At 53.1% G+C, this 17,446-nt stretch overlaps 7 protein-coding genes across 7 annotated transcripts; 2 read left to right on the plus strand and 5 right to left on the minus strand.

The window, feature by feature from the left end:
• Positions 1-248: 248 nt before the first annotated feature.
• CCOS01_03773 (uncharacterized protein) lies at positions 249-470 on the minus strand (the record flags this gene model as incomplete). The annotated part of the gene is made up of 1 exon (XM_060451956.1): positions 249-470. The coding sequence occupies one exon, from the start codon at positions 468-470 to the stop codon at positions 249-251; it is 222 nt and encodes a 73-aa protein (XP_060318221.1).
• Positions 471-2,503: 2,033 nt separating this feature from the next.
• Positions 2,504-2,788, plus strand: CCOS01_03774 (uncharacterized protein; the record flags this gene model as incomplete). The annotated part of the gene is made up of 1 exon (XM_060451957.1): positions 2,504-2,788. The coding sequence occupies one exon, from the start codon at positions 2,504-2,506 to the stop codon at positions 2,786-2,788; it is 285 nt and encodes a 94-aa protein (XP_060318222.1).
• Positions 2,789-2,898: 110 nt separating this feature from the next.
• On the minus strand, positions 2,899-3,234 carry CCOS01_03775 (uncharacterized protein; the record flags this gene model as incomplete). The annotated part of the gene is made up of 1 exon (XM_060451958.1): positions 2,899-3,234. One exon carries the CDS (start codon positions 3,232-3,234, stop codon positions 2,899-2,901), a length of 336 nt encoding a protein of 111 aa, XP_060318223.1.
• Positions 3,235-4,555: 1,321 nt separating this feature from the next.
• CCOS01_03776 (uncharacterized protein) lies at positions 4,556-5,218 on the minus strand (the record flags this gene model as incomplete). Its single annotated transcript, XM_060451959.1, has 1 exon — positions 4,556-5,218. The coding sequence occupies one exon, from the start codon at positions 5,216-5,218 to the stop codon at positions 4,556-4,558; it is 663 nt and encodes a 220-aa protein (XP_060318224.1).
• Positions 5,219-5,808: 590 nt separating this feature from the next.
• CCOS01_03777 (uncharacterized protein) lies at positions 5,809-6,545 on the minus strand (the record flags this gene model as incomplete). Its single annotated transcript, XM_060451960.1, has 3 exons — positions 5,809-6,021; positions 6,160-6,470; positions 6,539-6,545. The coding sequence occupies 3 exons, from the start codon at positions 6,543-6,545 to the stop codon at positions 5,809-5,811; spliced, it is 531 nt and encodes a 176-aa protein (XP_060318225.1).
• Positions 6,546-8,205: 1,660 nt separating this feature from the next.
• On the plus strand, positions 8,206-12,050 carry CCOS01_03778 (uncharacterized protein; the record flags this gene model as incomplete). Its single annotated transcript, XM_060451961.1, has 2 exons — positions 8,206-8,303; positions 8,504-12,050. 2 exons carry the CDS (start codon positions 8,206-8,208, stop codon positions 12,048-12,050), a joined length of 3,645 nt encoding a protein of 1,214 aa, XP_060318226.1.
• Positions 12,051-13,616: 1,566 nt separating this feature from the next.
• CCOS01_03779 (vacuolar membrane protein) lies at positions 13,617-17,001 on the minus strand (the record flags this gene model as incomplete). The annotated part of the gene is made up of 6 exons (XM_060451962.1): positions 13,617-14,957; positions 15,008-15,343; positions 15,396-16,283; positions 16,342-16,461; positions 16,517-16,768; positions 16,837-17,001. 6 exons carry the CDS (start codon positions 16,999-17,001, stop codon positions 13,617-13,619), a joined length of 3,102 nt encoding a protein of 1,033 aa, XP_060318227.1.
• Positions 17,002-17,446: the final 445 nt, after the last annotated feature.

Raw genomic sequence — 17,446 nt, forward strand, 5'->3', positions numbered from 1 at the left:
TCGTTTGCATTTGAAGCTTCATTCATGAACCCAACCACGCCGACTTGCTGAAATCTTTTTCGGCGTAGTGGACCTCACTGCTGCGGTGCTGTGTCCGAGTTGACTAGGGATGATCAGTGATCGTCGATACATTCGAGCAGAGGCCCAAACCCCAGAAGCGCTAGACAGGGAGGGTAAGAGGTCCCGGAGAAATTCATGCCTGACTGTGAGCATGCGATGGACGGAGGTTTCCATTGAATCGAGCCGATCTAGTCTCGAGTCTCGACCACAACCAGCTCACAAGTATACAAGTAGGATTGATGGGCATCGGGCTGGTTGTTGGAGATCATGGCCCGGGGCGCCGTGGCCCCTTCGATCTCTACGAGCGTTGATTCCGAAAAGACTGCGCACGCCGCAGACTGGACGTTAACGTGCCACTGTGCCAGCGGTATGTGGCTTTCCGTGGTGCCGTCTCTTCCCGAGACTGACATTGCCAGCCGGCCAGCGATGCTAATCCGGATCGGGTAACCTGACGGAACGAGCTGACCTCAAGTCCGATCGCTTCTCGTAAGAAGCAGAGCTGGCTCGGCGGCTTTCTTTGGTTGTCAACGCATTGTCCAATCGCATGGCAACTCCAGTGGTATCGTTGATTAAGCTAGTGCCGTTCACGATCCAGGCTTGCGGTTCCTGCACTCTCATCACCTCTGTCGTTCAGGCCATTGTCCGGATGGTGGGCAACTGGACCGCTGCAATTTGGGGGAAGGAGTGATTTTGTCTTGCGGTCTTTCGAGCGCTTGTCGCGTGTCTTGGTCGCCCGTTCAAATGCGATGGTTATGACAACTGTTTAATCGATCACTCTGACACAGCAACGCTCTGTGGAGTCTCTGGCATTGAGGGATCTTCTAGTAGGACGTGGTATAGCGGATGAGTGGGTAATGTTGCGCTTCTTTCGACACTGAAGGTGTACGAAGGAACACCTGGCAACCTGTAGTGAACTCGTGATATTCGGCGGTTTGTCTCTGAATATTCAAGATTCTTCTAGCTTCTGGTCCCGCCTCCATGTTCGCTCCTAGTAGTAAAGCGTTGTGCACAGTCGTTTTCGTCCTTGAGATTGCGAATGATGACAATGATGCAAGCTGCGCAGCGAGTGGAGACCGTTAGGCCTCGACGAAACCAGCAGAATAGCCGTGACCAGGGGCAGCCTGGACAGGTGAGAGAACTTGGATGATTGGGAAGCATCGTCCGCGCCGCATCTCCACCCGAGATAATTGACGGCGATGGAGTCTCCATCAGCGACTCCAAACATCTCCCGCTCCGACATTGACGATGGTACCTCGATGCCAGCATCGCTTGCTGCATGGATAAGGGTAGTTCCAAGGCCGCCGAGTTGACGATCATGCTTGATCTGGAGTCTTCTGAGGGCTGAGTTCGGGAGCAGGTGCAAGTCGGGTTGCAATAGAGGAGCTGTTCTTCCGCGGAATAAGAGCGACGGAGTCGAGCAAACTCAATGAAGTCTACGACAGCGGCAATACTGGCGACGAAGCAAAACTCGAGTCGTTCGTCGATGGCTGAGCCAGGGTCTATCCTGCTTCACTTGCGCCTGGTGCGAGCGCCGCCCCTGATCGATCGATTGGTAGTTTCCTCGACTCTGAGTGGCTGGCATCTGGAGTGCGAAGAAAGCTAGCCCCCTATCCATGCTCACGGAGGAAAGCGTATTATCGTAGCCATTGCCTCGATCGCCAGATGTCGTGTTGTTAGTTATCATTTGATGACCCGAGACTACAGAGCGGTGATTGACGGCGGTAGAAGGTTGAACAGTCTAAAGCACCAACGGCGAAGATTGCTTGCCGAGGTGAGCATCCCTTCGACTGACAACGAGTGCCTCATGTTGCTCGTTCCACGGCCGAAACCAGCGACCAAATGGCAAGTGACAATGTGCCCAGAGAAATTTATGTATCCAATGAAACGTGGTTCCCGAGCTTGAGAGCAGAAATTTTGCAGGACATCAGGCCATTGTACGGTATCAGCGTCTTGTCAAGCCAATGCCAAGCCTCGACTGCGTCGTGGACAGCTGTGTTGATGATTTACTACAGTCGGGGATGTGGTTGGACGCCCCCGTCGCTGTATTTGCTGTCACCGAATGCTCCCCGATGGCCGGATGCCCCCGCTAAGAACAGTTCGATATGTACATAAATTAGACGATCAGATCGCTTTTGCGACTTTGCTGCTGGACTGCCGGGCAGTCGCATTTCTGCCGTCCAAGTCAATTCCAGGATGATGCGGTTGTCGCATTAGGGTCTCGTTCGTGGCGTCCAAGAAGGAATCATGCAGAGACAGGAGAGATGCAGCTCCGAAACTAGGCGACAAATGAGCGCTGCAGAGGGCGTCTTGCATCCAATGGCCATGTCGCACAGTGAGCCAGGAGAATGACACTTGCATGCGTGTGAGTTCTGGTTGCGGAGCTGGCCCTGCAGTTGTTCAGAGGTGACTGGAGAAGCCAGTTCCAGATGCTGGGTTTTGACCAATGCCGAAGAAAGAGTGCCTATGTTCGCTGCTCATACTCGTCTGTTCGTGGTCTTATGAAGGTCTTGTTTCCGCCCGTCGGTGTCGGGCCTTGTCAAAGAAAGACGGGATGAGCCACCTCCATGCGCGGGTTCTTTGTATGCGGCAGGGTGATCTGAGGAAACGTCAGGTTTGCGGGCGCGACAGCCCTGGAAGGAGAACGTCAAGAAATTTAGATTCTCATCTGCCGGATGGTCGATGGTCTCTCCGCGCCGTCTCTAACAAGATCAAGCCATGCTCTCTATGACCAGCAGTTTGTGGCTGTAGGCTGTAGCATGTCTCGTCATAACTACGCAGCCAGCTCTTCGGCTGCTACGCAGCGAACAAGTGGATAGCCACCGCCGCCGCCGGCCACCGCTAGAACACCTGCCCGTACTCCGTACTGTGTAGATTGTTCAACGCACATAATGGATGGTCGAAAGCACTATGTATGTGGAGAACCGTGATCATTGATGTAGGTGGAGAAGATCGGTCGGTTGTGGAAACGCACGTTTGTTGGTAGGGCGGCACGGCGGGAGTTGGGCTTGCTGAACGGGGATCGAGGGCCGCCTGTGAAAATAGGCGACAAACCCGGGAGCTAGGGAGACATCGGACCAGGGAAATGCCTAACGTCGAGCAAGCATGCAAGATAGCTGAGGTCTGGAGTCTGAAATCTGGATCGGAGTCCAGGCTGTTGCCACCGAATAGTGACATTGACAACGGCAGCGGGCAATGACAAAGACATGCCAACTGCCCGAAGACGGATCAGGCTCCGTTCGGGTTGGGCCGCTGGTCCAGTGTGCTTGCATCGGCCAACTAGAAATTGTTGAATGATTGGGACCGAAGAGGTGGGATTTGTCCCCCAATGTGTGCCGTATTAGTCATAAACATGCTGGCCGCCGGGTTGAAGAGTCGGATGAAAAGATAGGTATTGGTAGAATACCTAGGCAGTCAATTACCTGGATAGTGTAATGAGGCATTCGCAAAGATTCGGGGAAAGACAAGTGGAAGAAGAGGCGCGAGACACGCACAGCACGCGAGGAGACGTAGCGAAGGTCGATGGGTACCTAGTTCCTTTGTTCGAATTGGTGCAGTCACTGCAGCACTGGCAGCGATGGCATTTGGATGTCTTGGTGTCGTGCAGTCTTGGGCATCATCTTCGTGCTTGTCTTGCAGGCTTTGCCGCAGGTCGGAGACTTGACTGAGTTGACTCTTCTTGTCGATGACATCTGCATCACGCGTGTGTCACTGCGTAGCGGAACATGTCTTGCATGGGTGCATTCCTCGCGAGGCACTTTAGCCAAAGGCGTCGTTGGAGTGTGTCCCAACCCTTTGATGCCGAAGGATTTTGCAGTTGGGAATGGCTTGTACTGTCTTCCGCGGACCAACACACCTCGTTGACTGGTGAGTTGAGGTGAGGTGAGGTGAGGATAAGGAGTCGTTGGACTCTTTCTTTTTTCTTTTGTCGTTATTTTTCTCCCGGATGCTCAGGGCTGTGGTGCCGGTGGTGTGTCGCAGTACGTATCTGTATTCGTAGCAAACGGCAAGAGCTTAGAGATTGCTTTGCTGTGCTTCGTACCTACCTTACCTTCCACTGCCCAAGGAACCTAAGGTCAACGGCGGGGAGAAATCGGTACGTGCCTTGTCGTCGGCGCATGTCGCGAAAAAAGGTGAGAGGCTCCAGCGGGCCAATGACGAGATGCAGATCATGGCGCGATAAGGCAATGTACCTGGTCGGAAGTCCCTCGTTCCCTTTCTCCGTAGCTGCTGCCCTTGCCCTTGCTCCTGCAGTCTTGCACTCTTGCTTCCATCTGGCCCTGCCCCCGCTCCGGTCGTGGTCCCGTTGTCCCCGCTCTGGCCCTCAGAAACCGATTCGGTACGTATCTTTGTCGGAATGGTGAGGATTTGGCTCTTCGCTTCTCTTCTTTCGAGCTTTTTTATTTTTATTTTTATTTATTTATTCCTATAGCGATTCTGTCTTTTCAAGCCCCCAAGCAGCCAAGCCAAGGACTGCCACCAAAACTTTGTCTGACCCTTACTGCTTTTCGAATCTTGAATTCGCAGCCGCAGCACGGGCCAAACATCGGCCATCCTTGCCAATGCACGCACATCCATCTGTCTTGGACCCCTGTGCTCGCCATGCCTTTTGGCTTTTACATAGTAAAGTGCGGTTTTGCCAATGCCAACAGCTCGCTGCCTCTCCTGGCCTGGCCAAGACAGCACACAACCTGTTCTCACTTCTCAGGTGTGCGAGTTGTCTCCTTCTTGCAAGGAACACCGCTCCGAACTGGGGCACGGTATCCATAACTATGCAAGCATGCAGGAGGTCAATTAGATGGAGCAAGCGACGTGGTGCGAGGCATGTGCGGCTACTGGGTCGTAGGAGGATCCATTCGTACCTGACTGGAGTCTTGGACTGTATGGGATTTTCTTGATTCTGTACAGAACGATCCGTCATCGAGATTCGAGGGAGTGATTCCATAGACACTGACTGATTGCTATTGTGAGGGTGAGGCAAGGAACTGCAAGAAACGGGCATGGTGGAGGAGGGTAACAGAGAATAGAATCGAAACACTCCTAGGGCAGATTCGACGGAGTTCGATGTCGGCAAGTAGAGTGCAGCATAACGTCGCAGATGGATAGGTGCTGGGAACCCAACCCAAGGGCTGCTGCAGCCATACTTTCGAGTGGACGCCATAGAAAAGATGGACGAGTCGAAACACGGGCTGTGGATGGGTTTGTGTCAATCGTAGGTGGCTGTCACACCCTTTGCTGGCTCTGCATTGCACGTCCCCATTGAGCTGGGCTAGCTGACATGCCTCGACCTGTCAGTTTTCGGCCAACTGCCCTAGACTTTGAAGATAATGGCATGTCATCGTAGCTGAACTTCAGATCGATGGCAGAGGCGTACACTACTTGGCAGCGACGACGGCCAGGCCGCCTATGGGAGGGCCTAGACGAGAAGCCACGAGGCTCTGAGATGGTGTAAGCTGCTAACGACGTTTGGTTGCTCGTGATGATGGGACGAGATGAGAGAGAGCCCAGTGCTTTGTGATGCGTATCCGTCGTAGCCTTTGCTGCATGGCGCCTGCAGGGTGAGGTTGCTCTGTTGGGTCACTGTGAGGTGCTACTGGGATGCAAAAGTGAGCTGCGCGCGCTGTACGCAGGCCCTCCGGCCATGTCGTACCACAGTATCCAGATGTACCGTTTCGGTACGATGTTGCTTTGAGAACTCGGGCAATAACCTTGGCAATGAATTGATACGCAGCACGTGCAATATGGCAGTACCTAATGCTCTGTAAGTGTTGAGGATATCTGGACGTCAAATGTGCGGCAGTGAGGACGTATCTGAGGGTAATACAAGCAAGTAGGTACATACTGCAGGATCATGGCTTCGAACGTGCCTTGGGCCGTGCTTGCGCCTCGTTGTGCAACCAGGTGCGGATGCTCCTTATCTCTGCAGCAAGCTGTGCCAAAAGACGGGGAATTCCAGGCGGTGACCTGTGCGGATACCCACCAGCATCACCCCAGCTTCACGCCAGTCCCAATGCAGTTGACCCACTCGAGATAAGGTCCTCGTCTGCAATCGGGACCAATCAGGAGGATGTTGGCCGCGCCCAAAGGCACAGACGCGCATACCGTGTCTTCTGGCCCTCTGTGCACGGTACCTTGGGTCGCAAGGTGCAGGCGCCCCTCCTTCCCGGCCCTCTTCTTTTTCGCAGCATCCCTCTTCCTCCCGCCATCCCGTCTTAATGCTGCACGGTGGCCTGTGCAAAAGCGCGAGGCTAATAGCGAGCGAGGATGGATCTCTCGAATCGCAAAGGCGTGAGAGCGAGGGCACTTTAGGAAGAAGACGGAAAGAAGGAAAGGAAGCAGACGGGAGGAAAGAGCGAGCCCGGTCTGAGCAGCCGTAGCGCCTCGGGCTCTCTCGTTACTTTCGTTACTCGAGTCTCGTAGGAGAACAATTTCCAGCTCCAGTCCAACATTGGATGGACTCCACTGCGGGCGCCGCGCCTACGCAGCATGGCCTGCGGCCTGTCTTGTCTTTTCCTTGCGTTGTGTCCTGTCGCTATTTCGCCTTCCCAGGAATACCAGACCCGGTTGCTCCTCCTTGCCCGCCGCCGCCGCCGCTCTCCTTCCTAGCATTTCCAGGTTCCGGCCCCCCTTCCAATCATCTCTATCACAAACGCACACACCCACACAGGGTGACTCTTGCAAATGCACACGGGGTAGAACATGATTGAGAAAGAGCAGGAGCGACGACGGCAGCAGCAGCAGCAGCAGCAGCAATCAAGCAACAGCAGAAAGTGTCGTCCAGCGTCAATTTGCCTGGGAATCAATCGTGCCTTCCATCCGCTCTCCACCATCCACAGCGACCCGAAACCAAAGGCGCTGCTGGACGCGAGGTGTGTGAATGTCCCACTCTTTGCGGCACCTACCACTACTTCCTTCCCTCTCCCCAATGAAAAAAGTAGAAGAAAAATAAGGGAAAGAACAGAGAGAAACCAAACCTCTTGGTCTCCGTCCATTTCCCAATTCGCTCACCCACACACCCTCATTATCACCAACAACCCCATTCAGTCACCAACGCAACACCAACCAGCAAGCACCGGCAGCGGGAACACTCCACTCTCACACAGTCAGAATCCCGATCCCAACCCCAGGCTCCCCCCTCTCTCACTCTTGTATTCTCTTTCTCACCCTCTCCCTCTTACTCACTCTCACACACGGCACACCCATCAAATCACACATACCTACTAGGGGTACTATTCGTACATACACTATCCGTATTACTCACTTACTCACACATCCCGACCTCACACTCCGCGGTTTTCTGGCTCGCGCGCTAGGTACTCTCGTACTGTGCACTATTGCCTCCCCTCACTCCCAACCTTGCCTGGCTTTGCCTTGCTTGGCTTTTCAAATCCACACCCACCCACACCCACCACACCAAAAAAAGACTGAGATCCCTCGTCTTGTTCCTCCCCTCGTCTTTTAGTCCCGTCCACCCCCCGGAAGTACCTGACCTTGCCAACCTTTCGAACTTCTTCCGTCTTGTCTCTCGACCCTCTGTCCATCCAACACTTTTTGACTTCACATCGCCTCACAATACCTACTTCATCTTGCGTCCCGCCTGCGTCTTGCCTCAGCACTTTGCCTTTCTGCTAGCGACTCTTCCGACGACTATTTCGACTTCCCGACAACGAAATCTGCGAACCAACCTCCTCCCTCGCACTACAACGATCCAACTTCTCGTCCAAACCTTCGCTCTGTCACTGCAGGCTCGTTACGACCCAGACATCCTTCCTCGACCTCATTCCCAGTCACCCAACCCAAATCTACACCTACACTACGCAATCGAACCGCTCCTATCATGATGGCAATCTAAAGCCCGAACCGTCGTTGCGATCTTTTTCCTCGGCCGCCGTGCGAGCCCCGTTCTTCGTTCTCCCACGCCCCTCATTATGTCGAGTCGCCGACTGGGACTTTCACGACCAGTCGAACCTGAGCGCTTTCACGAATACTATGGACCCACAACAGCCTCTTCCTCATCAGAGGAACTCTCACAACCCTCATCTGCTGGCCCTTGTGCCGCCCACTTCCAATGCCCTACCCTTGAGGTCTTCCGCTAGCACGCCAATGACCTCTCCGGGACTTTTCAGTCCCTCAAACCCGCGTCCGAAAATGAACTTTCCGATCCATGCCTCGTCCGACTCAAACACTCCGAACGTCGAGACCAGCAGTCCCTACCTTCACCCGCTCCAGAACCACAAAGTCAGAGAGTAAGTACAGCTTTTTTTCCCTCTTTGCTATACTATGTTGTCGCCGCGCCTTCTTTCAAATAAAGCCTTTGTGTGAATCGACATCGACGGCTCTCTATCAGTGAGGCGGTATCGTGACTACGTAATTGACAGCGGGGGCCAGCCGCAGGCCCCGCGACAAGGGGATGACTATCTGATAAGCTAACCATATTGGTGACCAGGACACATAAAGCCTTGATTGACTCCGACAGCATTACCGGCCGCAAGCTCATCAACCAGTATGAAGTCATCGAAGAAATTGGCAGAGGTGTGCACGGAAAGGTCAAACTTGCCCGAAATCTCGAGACGGGCGAAAATGTGGCTATCAAGATCATTCCACGGTACTCTAAGAGACGACGACTCGGCAAGGTCATGGCCATGTCCCCGCAGGAAAAGACGATGAGAGAGATCGCCATCCTCAAGAAGATGAGGCATCCCAACGTCGTCTCGCTGCTGGAGATTATCGACGATCCGGAATTGAAAAAGATCTACCTGATTCTCGAACACGTGGAGCTAGGCGAGGTTGTCTGGAGAAAAAAGGGATTACCGCACATCTGCCACCACGAGCGTCGTCGCATCGAGAGAGAAAGCAGAGGTCAGCCGCTGACCCCAGAGGAGGAGCATTACGAAAAGATAATGGAGGAGAGGTACAAGATCCGGGAGCAAAAGCGGGAAAAGATGTCTCGAGCCAACATGAACACCCATGAGTTTTGGAGTATCGAGCACGGTATTTCTGACGACGCGAGTTGTGGATCGCAATCCCGCGTCCCCTCAAGGGACGATCTAGGAGCATTGGACTTTTTCGGAGGCGAAGGATCACAACCCAATTCGCTGCAGGCATCCCGGGCTACATCTCGAGCGCCATCGCGGTCTCAGTCTGTGAAGTCAATTCGCGACACCGTTTTTGACCAGGAAGCCATCGACGACACTGAGGACATCGAGACGCCAGGCCCGCTACAGACCAGCAACCCAGGCTCAGCTACCGCACTCGATGGCACTATGTATGGCGCTTACATGGAAGACGCGGCCTTTCGAGGTCGTTCACCCAGCATGGCCGATTCCATCATTTCGCACATGTCCTCGGTCGACTGGAACACTCGGATGCACGACCCTTTCGCTGAAGACTTTTCCTACGTTCCTTGCTTTACCATCGACCAGGCAAGAACGACTTTCCGAGACACTGTCTTAGGCCTGGAGTACCTGCATTACCAAGGTGTCGTACACAGGGATATCAAGCCTGCTAATCTACTGTGGACCAAAGATCACCGCGTCAAGATCTCCGACTTCGGTGTTTCGTACTTTGGCCGTCCTATCCGAGAAGGCGAGGCCGACGATGAGACGGTCTCAGAATCTGAAGCACAAGATTTCGACGATGATCTTGAGCTGGCCAAGACAGTTGGCACCCCGGCATTCTTTGCACCTGAACTGTGCTACACCGACGCGGACCGCATGGAACAACCGAAAATTTCCGAAATGATCGATATTTGGTCACTTGGCGTAACCCTCTACTGCCTCATCTACGGACGTATTCCTTTCCAGGCCGAAGATGAGTGGCAGATGTTTCGAAAAATTGCCACTGAGGATGTCTTCATTCCCCAAAAACGCCTCAGGGCAGTGGACCCTTCTACCCCTCCTAACTCTGAATCTCTCTTTAAGCGGCATAACGGACCTCCCTACAGGGACGACAACGAACTTGCCTACGAGAACATCGACCCCATTTTGCAGGACCTTCTGCGAAACATGTTTACTAAAAACCCGGACAAGCGAATTCGTCTGAAGGATATCAAGACCCATGCCTGGGTTGCGAAAGGAATTCCAGATGTGGAAGCGTGGTTGGCTGAGACTGACCCAGCCAAGACTTCGGGCAGGCGAGTCCAGGTTAACGACAAGGAGGCGGCCCGCGCTGTCGTGCCTATTGCCTTCTTGGAACGCGCACGATCTACCGTGAAAAAAGCAGTTGGGAAGTTGATGCACCCTTTAGGGGATCGAAGCGATAGCCGGTCAAGGCGGAGAGCTGCCAGCAGTGCTGCCAGCTCGGCTGGAGACAGCATGTTCAATGTACCGCCCACGCCACACTCGAGAGAAGCACGCAGAAAGAGTCTCAAGAGCGAAGACTATTTTTCCAACGTCAAAGACTTTGCTTTTGGCGGCTCCGACCATCCTCTTGTCCACAGCGAGACAGTCTCTCCCTATGAGTCTCCCTACGACCCTCTCGCTACGGCTATCGCTCAACCCGTCAAGGGCCAAGGAGCTGCCCTTTTACATGCCATTCAGAACAGCTACAGCGACTCGAGGACGAACAGTGGCACGGCATCGCCTTCAGATCAGTCAACAATTCCTGGGACAGCGTCATTTTACAAGCCTTTCCAGAGATACTCGCAAAGCCCATCGAATGGCAATAGCTTTTTGACGCTTACAGCTGGATTACCCGAGGTCAGGACACAACCTCCTACACCTTTTTCCGGTGACTCCACACTGGACGATCCGTCTAAGGAAATGCGACAAACACGTGGATACGACGCCTTGACAGAGGAAGCTCTCCGTGCACGCTCAGCAGAGCGTGGCGTGTTCAGAGACCAAGATAAGCGCGCCCCTGCACAAGTGAGCGTCACCACGGCGAGTGTACCTGGTACCCTTCATAGGATGCCTAGCCTTCCTGGCAAGCCTCGAGCTATGCGATCGGTGGACTTGGGTAAGGCGAAGCAGGCCACCAGCGCCTTAGCTTCACCACTGTTCTTTTCGTCTCGGTCTGTCACCGGCTACCAGCATGGCCAGCCACAATCGGACTCAAACATCTACGAGACTCAGCGCCTCACGGCCGACCTAGAGGAGAGACCGCAGACAGCACATAGGATCGAAAGTGTGCGGGATATACCGGAGGCAAGAACGCCACCACCGCGCACATACAATACGTCAACTCCTGAGTCGTTCGCCCGCGCAAAAAGCGAGATGCAGCGCAAGCAAATCGCAGAAAGTCTTATTCAACAAGCTCCGGACGACGTCAGGTCAGACATTGCCGTGATCGATCCAACCGAAGTACCTTGCCCTCTCTCGCCCGATGACGAGCGATTTGGCACGCCGCCACCTCCATCTCGTGAGGACACGATGGAGACTGAAAAGTCCTCCCGCTCGACATCCATCGGTGGCCTGGCTTCTCCTATGACGAATCCCAGCGAAATAGCCAGTCCCGTCTCGTCTGTCAACCACCACACGAAAGAGGAGATGCTTGCCTTCCAATCTGATCCGTCGCTTCCCGCTCTTCTCAGCGGTGCCAGCTCGGTATCCGATGCTGAGCCCGTGGAGCCTGCTGTTATCAACAAGCCTGGTTTACTCGAAACGACAGATTCCCTGACACCTCCAGCATACCTTAAGGAGCCCATGGCCGGATTTCCATTGGAACAATTCGAGCAACAAGGACGATTCGAGACACACAATGCGTCATTTAACGCCGGCCCGATCCCGCTTCGCATCACACGCAGCCCAGTCTACAGAAGCCCGCCTCTCATCCACCACAGTCCCGATATGCGTCCACAAGAGGACGATGATGACGATAGTGATAGTGATGAGGGTCTTTTGATGGCGAAGACCAAGAAGAAATCTACAACCAATACTCACGTCGAACGAATACCTTTCGGGGCAAGGCGACGTGACACAAATGCGAGCATTGCTAGTACAGAGACAGCCAAGAAAGTTGCCATTGGCGAAGAGGTCATCACCTGCGCCGACTGACTTTAACGTGCTTGGCACGCGACTACCTGCCTAGCTCGCGCTCATAACTATAAGCACCCAACTCGACTCATACATTTTCCAACCTGTACAATGGATTCGGGATGGTCTTTTTTGGCACAACATTCATACACAATCGGTGGACTTTTTGAGTTTTCCGCCCGCGTGTTCAACTCCTTGAACACAATCCATTTTCTTGCTTAAAGCATATCCCAAGAACAGCATGCAATCAGATTGCACATCTCCTGCTGGCGCATTTCTGCTGCCAGTTTCGATTCGAGCGCGCTTCCTTTCCATATAGAGAAGAATTGCAATGGTGGCAGTCTTTTGCTTTGACGCTTTTCTCTCTTTCACGAGCCACTGTGGTTGGCGGATGCATTATCAGAGCAGACTCGGACGACGACATGCGGCTACGAATGGAGGAGAAATGACGGAGGGGACTACGAAGGGAGGCAGGTTGGGGGAAATCTGCCATCAGGGGAGGCTTTTGGGTTATGGGACAGAGGAGGATGCATCGACGATTAGACTCTTCCTCTATGCTTTTCATTTGTCTTCAGGGGAAGTTGAGGGCAACGGGGCAAGTCCGACTTGGATAGGGGTCTATAGTCATGCCTGTTCATCATTTCCACATCCCATGAAGTTTGAACACTTTTTCCTTTATCTAGCATCGGCAGCGAGGTTTCGGGAGGAGGTTGTGTTTGTAATAGCGGAGGCGGGAGGTTGATCATCTGGGACCGGGTCTATCGCCCAGACGGAACAGCGCTTCTTATTTCTCCGCGCCTTTTTTTGTGGAGGAGATCTTGCATGTACACAACCCAAATCCGACCACAGATAGCAAAAGAGAAGTGATGGGAAGATTCGTCTATGAATGAATAGAAGCGATGAACACATTTTCTCCATTTCCTCACGTTGTAAAAAGATGAGTGCTCTGATTTGGAGACTGTTCCTGTGATCTCTTTTTATGTGTTCGTTTGCGCCTAGTTATCCTTGTTCCTGACGAGCTGCGTCGAAATGTCATCGGTAGTTGAGGCAGTCCATGTGGGAATACTTTATTGTGACGGCATTAACCGTTACCAGAGAATCAGAACGAGTTGTAGTAAAAACCAGCATGACAAAAATCTTGTCGTGGGTGGCCAAAACCCAGACCATCAAAATGCTCTCTACCGGGCAGACTACCTCACAGTGGCTTCCAAATTGCCACTCATACTACTGCAATCCACGTCACTAAACAAACAACCCGCGTCAAATTCCTTCAAGCTAATGGGGAATCTGGTATTTGTGACTAGCGAGTCTACCCCACAGGGAAAGGGCGCGACCTTATGAGGATGACAGTAATTACGCGATACAAACAGAGTAGTTCGATCTTCTTTTCCTCAATGTGCTCATCGCTCCCTCTCCGCCAACACCCCACCACCACCACAGCCTGGCCTAACTCCCCAAGACAACCAACTTGAGATGAACCGCGAGTAGTCAGTCCCCTCAAGTCCACAATAAGAAACACGCCTTCCCTTCAAACCCCGAGCAAACCTCCTTCCATAGCAGCCCAATCCTTGGAAAGGGAAGGCCCACCTACGCAGTGTCAGCATTAGGCGCCCCCATGACGCCGCGACCAAACCACTCCGCCACCGTCGCGAACCGATCCTCGCTGCGCTCCAACTCGGCCTTGAACAGCTCATGCTTCCCCGCCGTCTCAATCTGCGTCTTGCGCAGCGCGCGGATCGTCGCGTTATCGTTGGCGCACTGCGGACACTCGCCCTCGGTGCGGAGGCACCGCTGGTGGAAGCTGTGCTTGCAGAGGAAGTGCACAGCGGGCAGGTCGAGGGGTGCCGTACAGACGGCGCAGCGCGTCGACTGGAACACGGCCGGCTTGGAGCCGAGGTCGGCGAGCTCGGCCCGCTTCTGTTCTGTCTCGCTGCGGAAGGCCGAGATGCGGCGCCGGTTGGCGGCGATCTCCTTGCGCTCGCGCTCAATCGTCTCGTGGAGGTAAGGCTTGATCATGCCCATTGTCGCGACACCGCCTGAGGAGCCGGACTGGCCGACCAGCGTCTGGATGACCTGCAACGGTGCCATGAGGCCGTCCTTGTCGATTTTGTTGAGGACGGCAGAAAGCTCTTCTGATCCGGCTTCCCGGAGGATTCGGGGGTCGGAAGTCAGGTATGCCAGGGCTGCAGGGTATAGTTGCGGTTCTTCGGGGCCATACTTTCGAAGGGCTTTGATGGCTCCGCGGGTATCTTTGGCTGAGGTGTACGATCGGAAAATGTCAAAGAGTAAACCGGATTGCTCCTTGACCAAGGTTGTGCCGTCCTTGAAGTCAGAAAGGTGCGAAAGCAACAGGACATTGGAACTCTCCATCGGAATGTCTTCTCCTTCGATGAGCTTCTTCGCCTTGTTCTCCCACTCTTCTCGATGCTGCTCCCCTTTCTTCTCATTTGACTTGTGTAGGTACATCTCAAAGAGTGTGGTGTACAAATCTGTCCTGTCGCTTTCCTTAAGACCTGTGTCTTCTAGGCATGCCTCCAGGAAAACAATGAACTCGTCTGGGTGGTCGATGAAGGATGAGAAAGCAGTCCTTGGAGGCGGTGGGGTGTATTTCGGCGCAGGAATGTCGTCGGGATTCAAGATGATCTGAGCATCGCCGTTGATGGCTGTTCCATTGCCCGGTGTGGATGGGCTTTGAAGAGAAGATGTGTTCATGTATGGCAGAGGTAAAAAGTTGGAAAGGTTCTGGACGGCACTTGCTGCACCGGCCACCATGCCGCCGGCTACAACAGCCTCTCCGTTGTCCTCAATCGGTACAAAGTGTAGCCTCGGACGGTACTTGCCAGTGTAGTAGTCCACGAAGACTGTGGTCGCATCCTTTGGACAGTTCTCGATGAGAACTCTGGCATACTTCTTGAGGCAAGGGAATGCCTAATGAAATATCAGAATTGTTCAAAATACTGGAGAAGTATGGAACTCACCACTTCCGGGTCTTGATGCCATATAAAATCGAGAGCCTCGTTGTACAATTTGGAGTCTTCTATCAGGATGTCCACGACCAATTCGATTTCGCCGTGCTTCTTGGCAAGATACGCAGCTTGTTCGTAGTAGCCTCCTTGCCTACACATAGTGATTGCAGTCTCGAGGTCAAACTTTAAATCACCGGGTGATTTGATAAATGCCTCCAACTTGTCGATATCTTTGAGCTTCGCATAGCAGTTCAAAAGCAATGTTGTGTGGTCAGACGTTGCCTTGCGATGCTCATGTAGCTGCTCAAGATACTGTATCAGGTTGTGTATCCTTTGTGTATCGAGGAACTATGATTATTAATCTTCCTGCGCTCTATTTCTTCTGGATGTGGAAGCTTACCTTTCTGATGACCTGTGATGGTTCAGTAGTATCGATCGCCTTGATGTATTGGACCATGGCACCGTCGTAATCAGCTTTTTGATACAGATGGTCTCCAAAGCGTCGGAAGATGCCGCTCTGCTGTGTCGCATCCAGCCGTGACTTTTGTGCCAGTTCAATAGCCAAGGGGTACATGTTGCGCTGGTACAGCATTTCGAGGCGCTGTTGCAGTGACTTTTCATGGTATCGGTTTACCTTGCCATCTTGTGTGAGAACGAACAGATCACCCCAAATTTGGAAGATGGCTTTGAAAGGCGAGATCAGAGATTGTGTGTGGCTGAGCACTCTAAGGTCTGGCTCGAGAAGAATGAACGTTGATGCGTTGAAGAGCGCATCCGCTGCTCCACCTCCACCTCCAAAGCGTCGGCGCATAGTGTCGTTGCCTTTGTCGGTGGTGGAAGCCGATGGTGGGCATACCAGTGCAACGTAATCCTGGTAGATCGAAACTAGTCTTTTCGGCGATTCGTACGCACGCGGCGCTCCTCTGCCTTCCAAGGTGTAGGTGTAGATGGCATCCTCTCGGGCGACTACCACGTCTCCTGTCTTCTTGTCAACCGTCATACAGTCAACGTGACATCCCATGTCTTCCACAGTCTTGGGCGGGGAGCTATGGCCCCTTCTCGAAATCCCGAGCTTCAGAATTCGGGCTGTTGTTGAGATGAATAGGGTCGTGACATCTTGGGAATCCGTCATGAGCTCCACGCCTGTGATAGGTTCTTCTGAGTCGTGCACCGTCCTTTGTTTCGCCCCCAGGTCGTTGATCAAGTCGCCTCGGATCAGGGTCACCGTGCCGTTCGCGAAGCCGACTGCTACTTGGGTAAGGTTGTCGAGAACATCGATAGCCGAGATCTGGATGAGAAAGTGATTAGTTGATGCTTTGGAACTATGCGCTCAAGTCCTCCCTTACCGGAAATTGCTTCCTGCCATTGTTGATCTGCAAAGTGCTTAAACAAGTCGGCATATTGGTCTTCTTCACCAGCTTATCCAGAGCCCAGATCTTCAACACCGGCTCGCTGCTGAGGTCTTCCTGCTCAGATGTCAGTTTCCATTCTCGTCATCTCATGATTTTTGCGTCCACCTACAGCTACAGTAACAAGCAGGCTTGTCCCCTCGATCTGGCGCATGTGTGTGATCGTCCCGAGCTCGTGAGCCTGGAAGCTCTTCACCACCTTCCAACTCGAACCGACAATTCGAACGTATCCATCGTAGCTACCGAGGAATAGACTGTCGGAACCGGAGCAAACACTAGCGATCTCGTTGCTCTCGAAGAAGACTCGGGTCTCCTCATCGGCGAGCCGGACCTGGCTGACGTCGAAGAAGTCGAATGCCTTCCACTTCAATGCAGGTGGTTAGCGGACGTCGGGTCGCAGAGAGCACATTGAGGGGAGATTTGCAAACGAACCTGAAAGGCCATGGCTACATCTCCTAGCGACAGCAAGTTGAGAGAAAGGCAAGGTCGACAAGCGTGAGCGCAACGGCGGTTGTTGATTGACGTCGGTGCCTCGCGCTCCAATGACGCTGCTGTGGGGAGCTTTGGTAGCTGTCGCTGCCGCTGGTCTCCGAGCATGACCCACCCGCCTGTGGCAACCCAAACCTACTGGACCAAAGCTTCCCAACTACTTATGCCATACGCCACAGAAAATAAGCCGTTCTTGCACGCACCAGCCACACTTCTAACCCTACCATTAATCAGGTCTTGCTCATGTCAATGTAGCATGTCAGATATCTTGAGTGAGATTTCGCATCATACACCTAAGCTTAGAGTTTCAAGTTGATTACCACTCTGAAGTGCTCAAATGAACCAATTTCATGTTACGTCATGAGTGAGATCCAGCGCCATTTTGTAATCCAAATTCAAGGTCAAATAGTAGACCTTTCAACGCTCTGTAAATCAAGATGAGGTGCATGGCACTTGGAAGCTCAAACCATAAGTTGAGGAAACACGGCATAGTTTACGAACATTTCTCTAACCAAACAAACTTGAACTACTGGGTGTGTGTAGTTTTGGCATT

This window comes from Colletotrichum costaricense, assembly GCF_030867565.1.
Source record: "Colletotrichum costaricense strain IMI 309622 chromosome Unknown Scaffold_3.1, whole genome shotgun sequence".
NCBI classification, from domain to species: domain Eukaryota; kingdom Fungi; phylum Ascomycota; class Sordariomycetes; order Glomerellales; family Glomerellaceae; genus Colletotrichum; species Colletotrichum costaricense.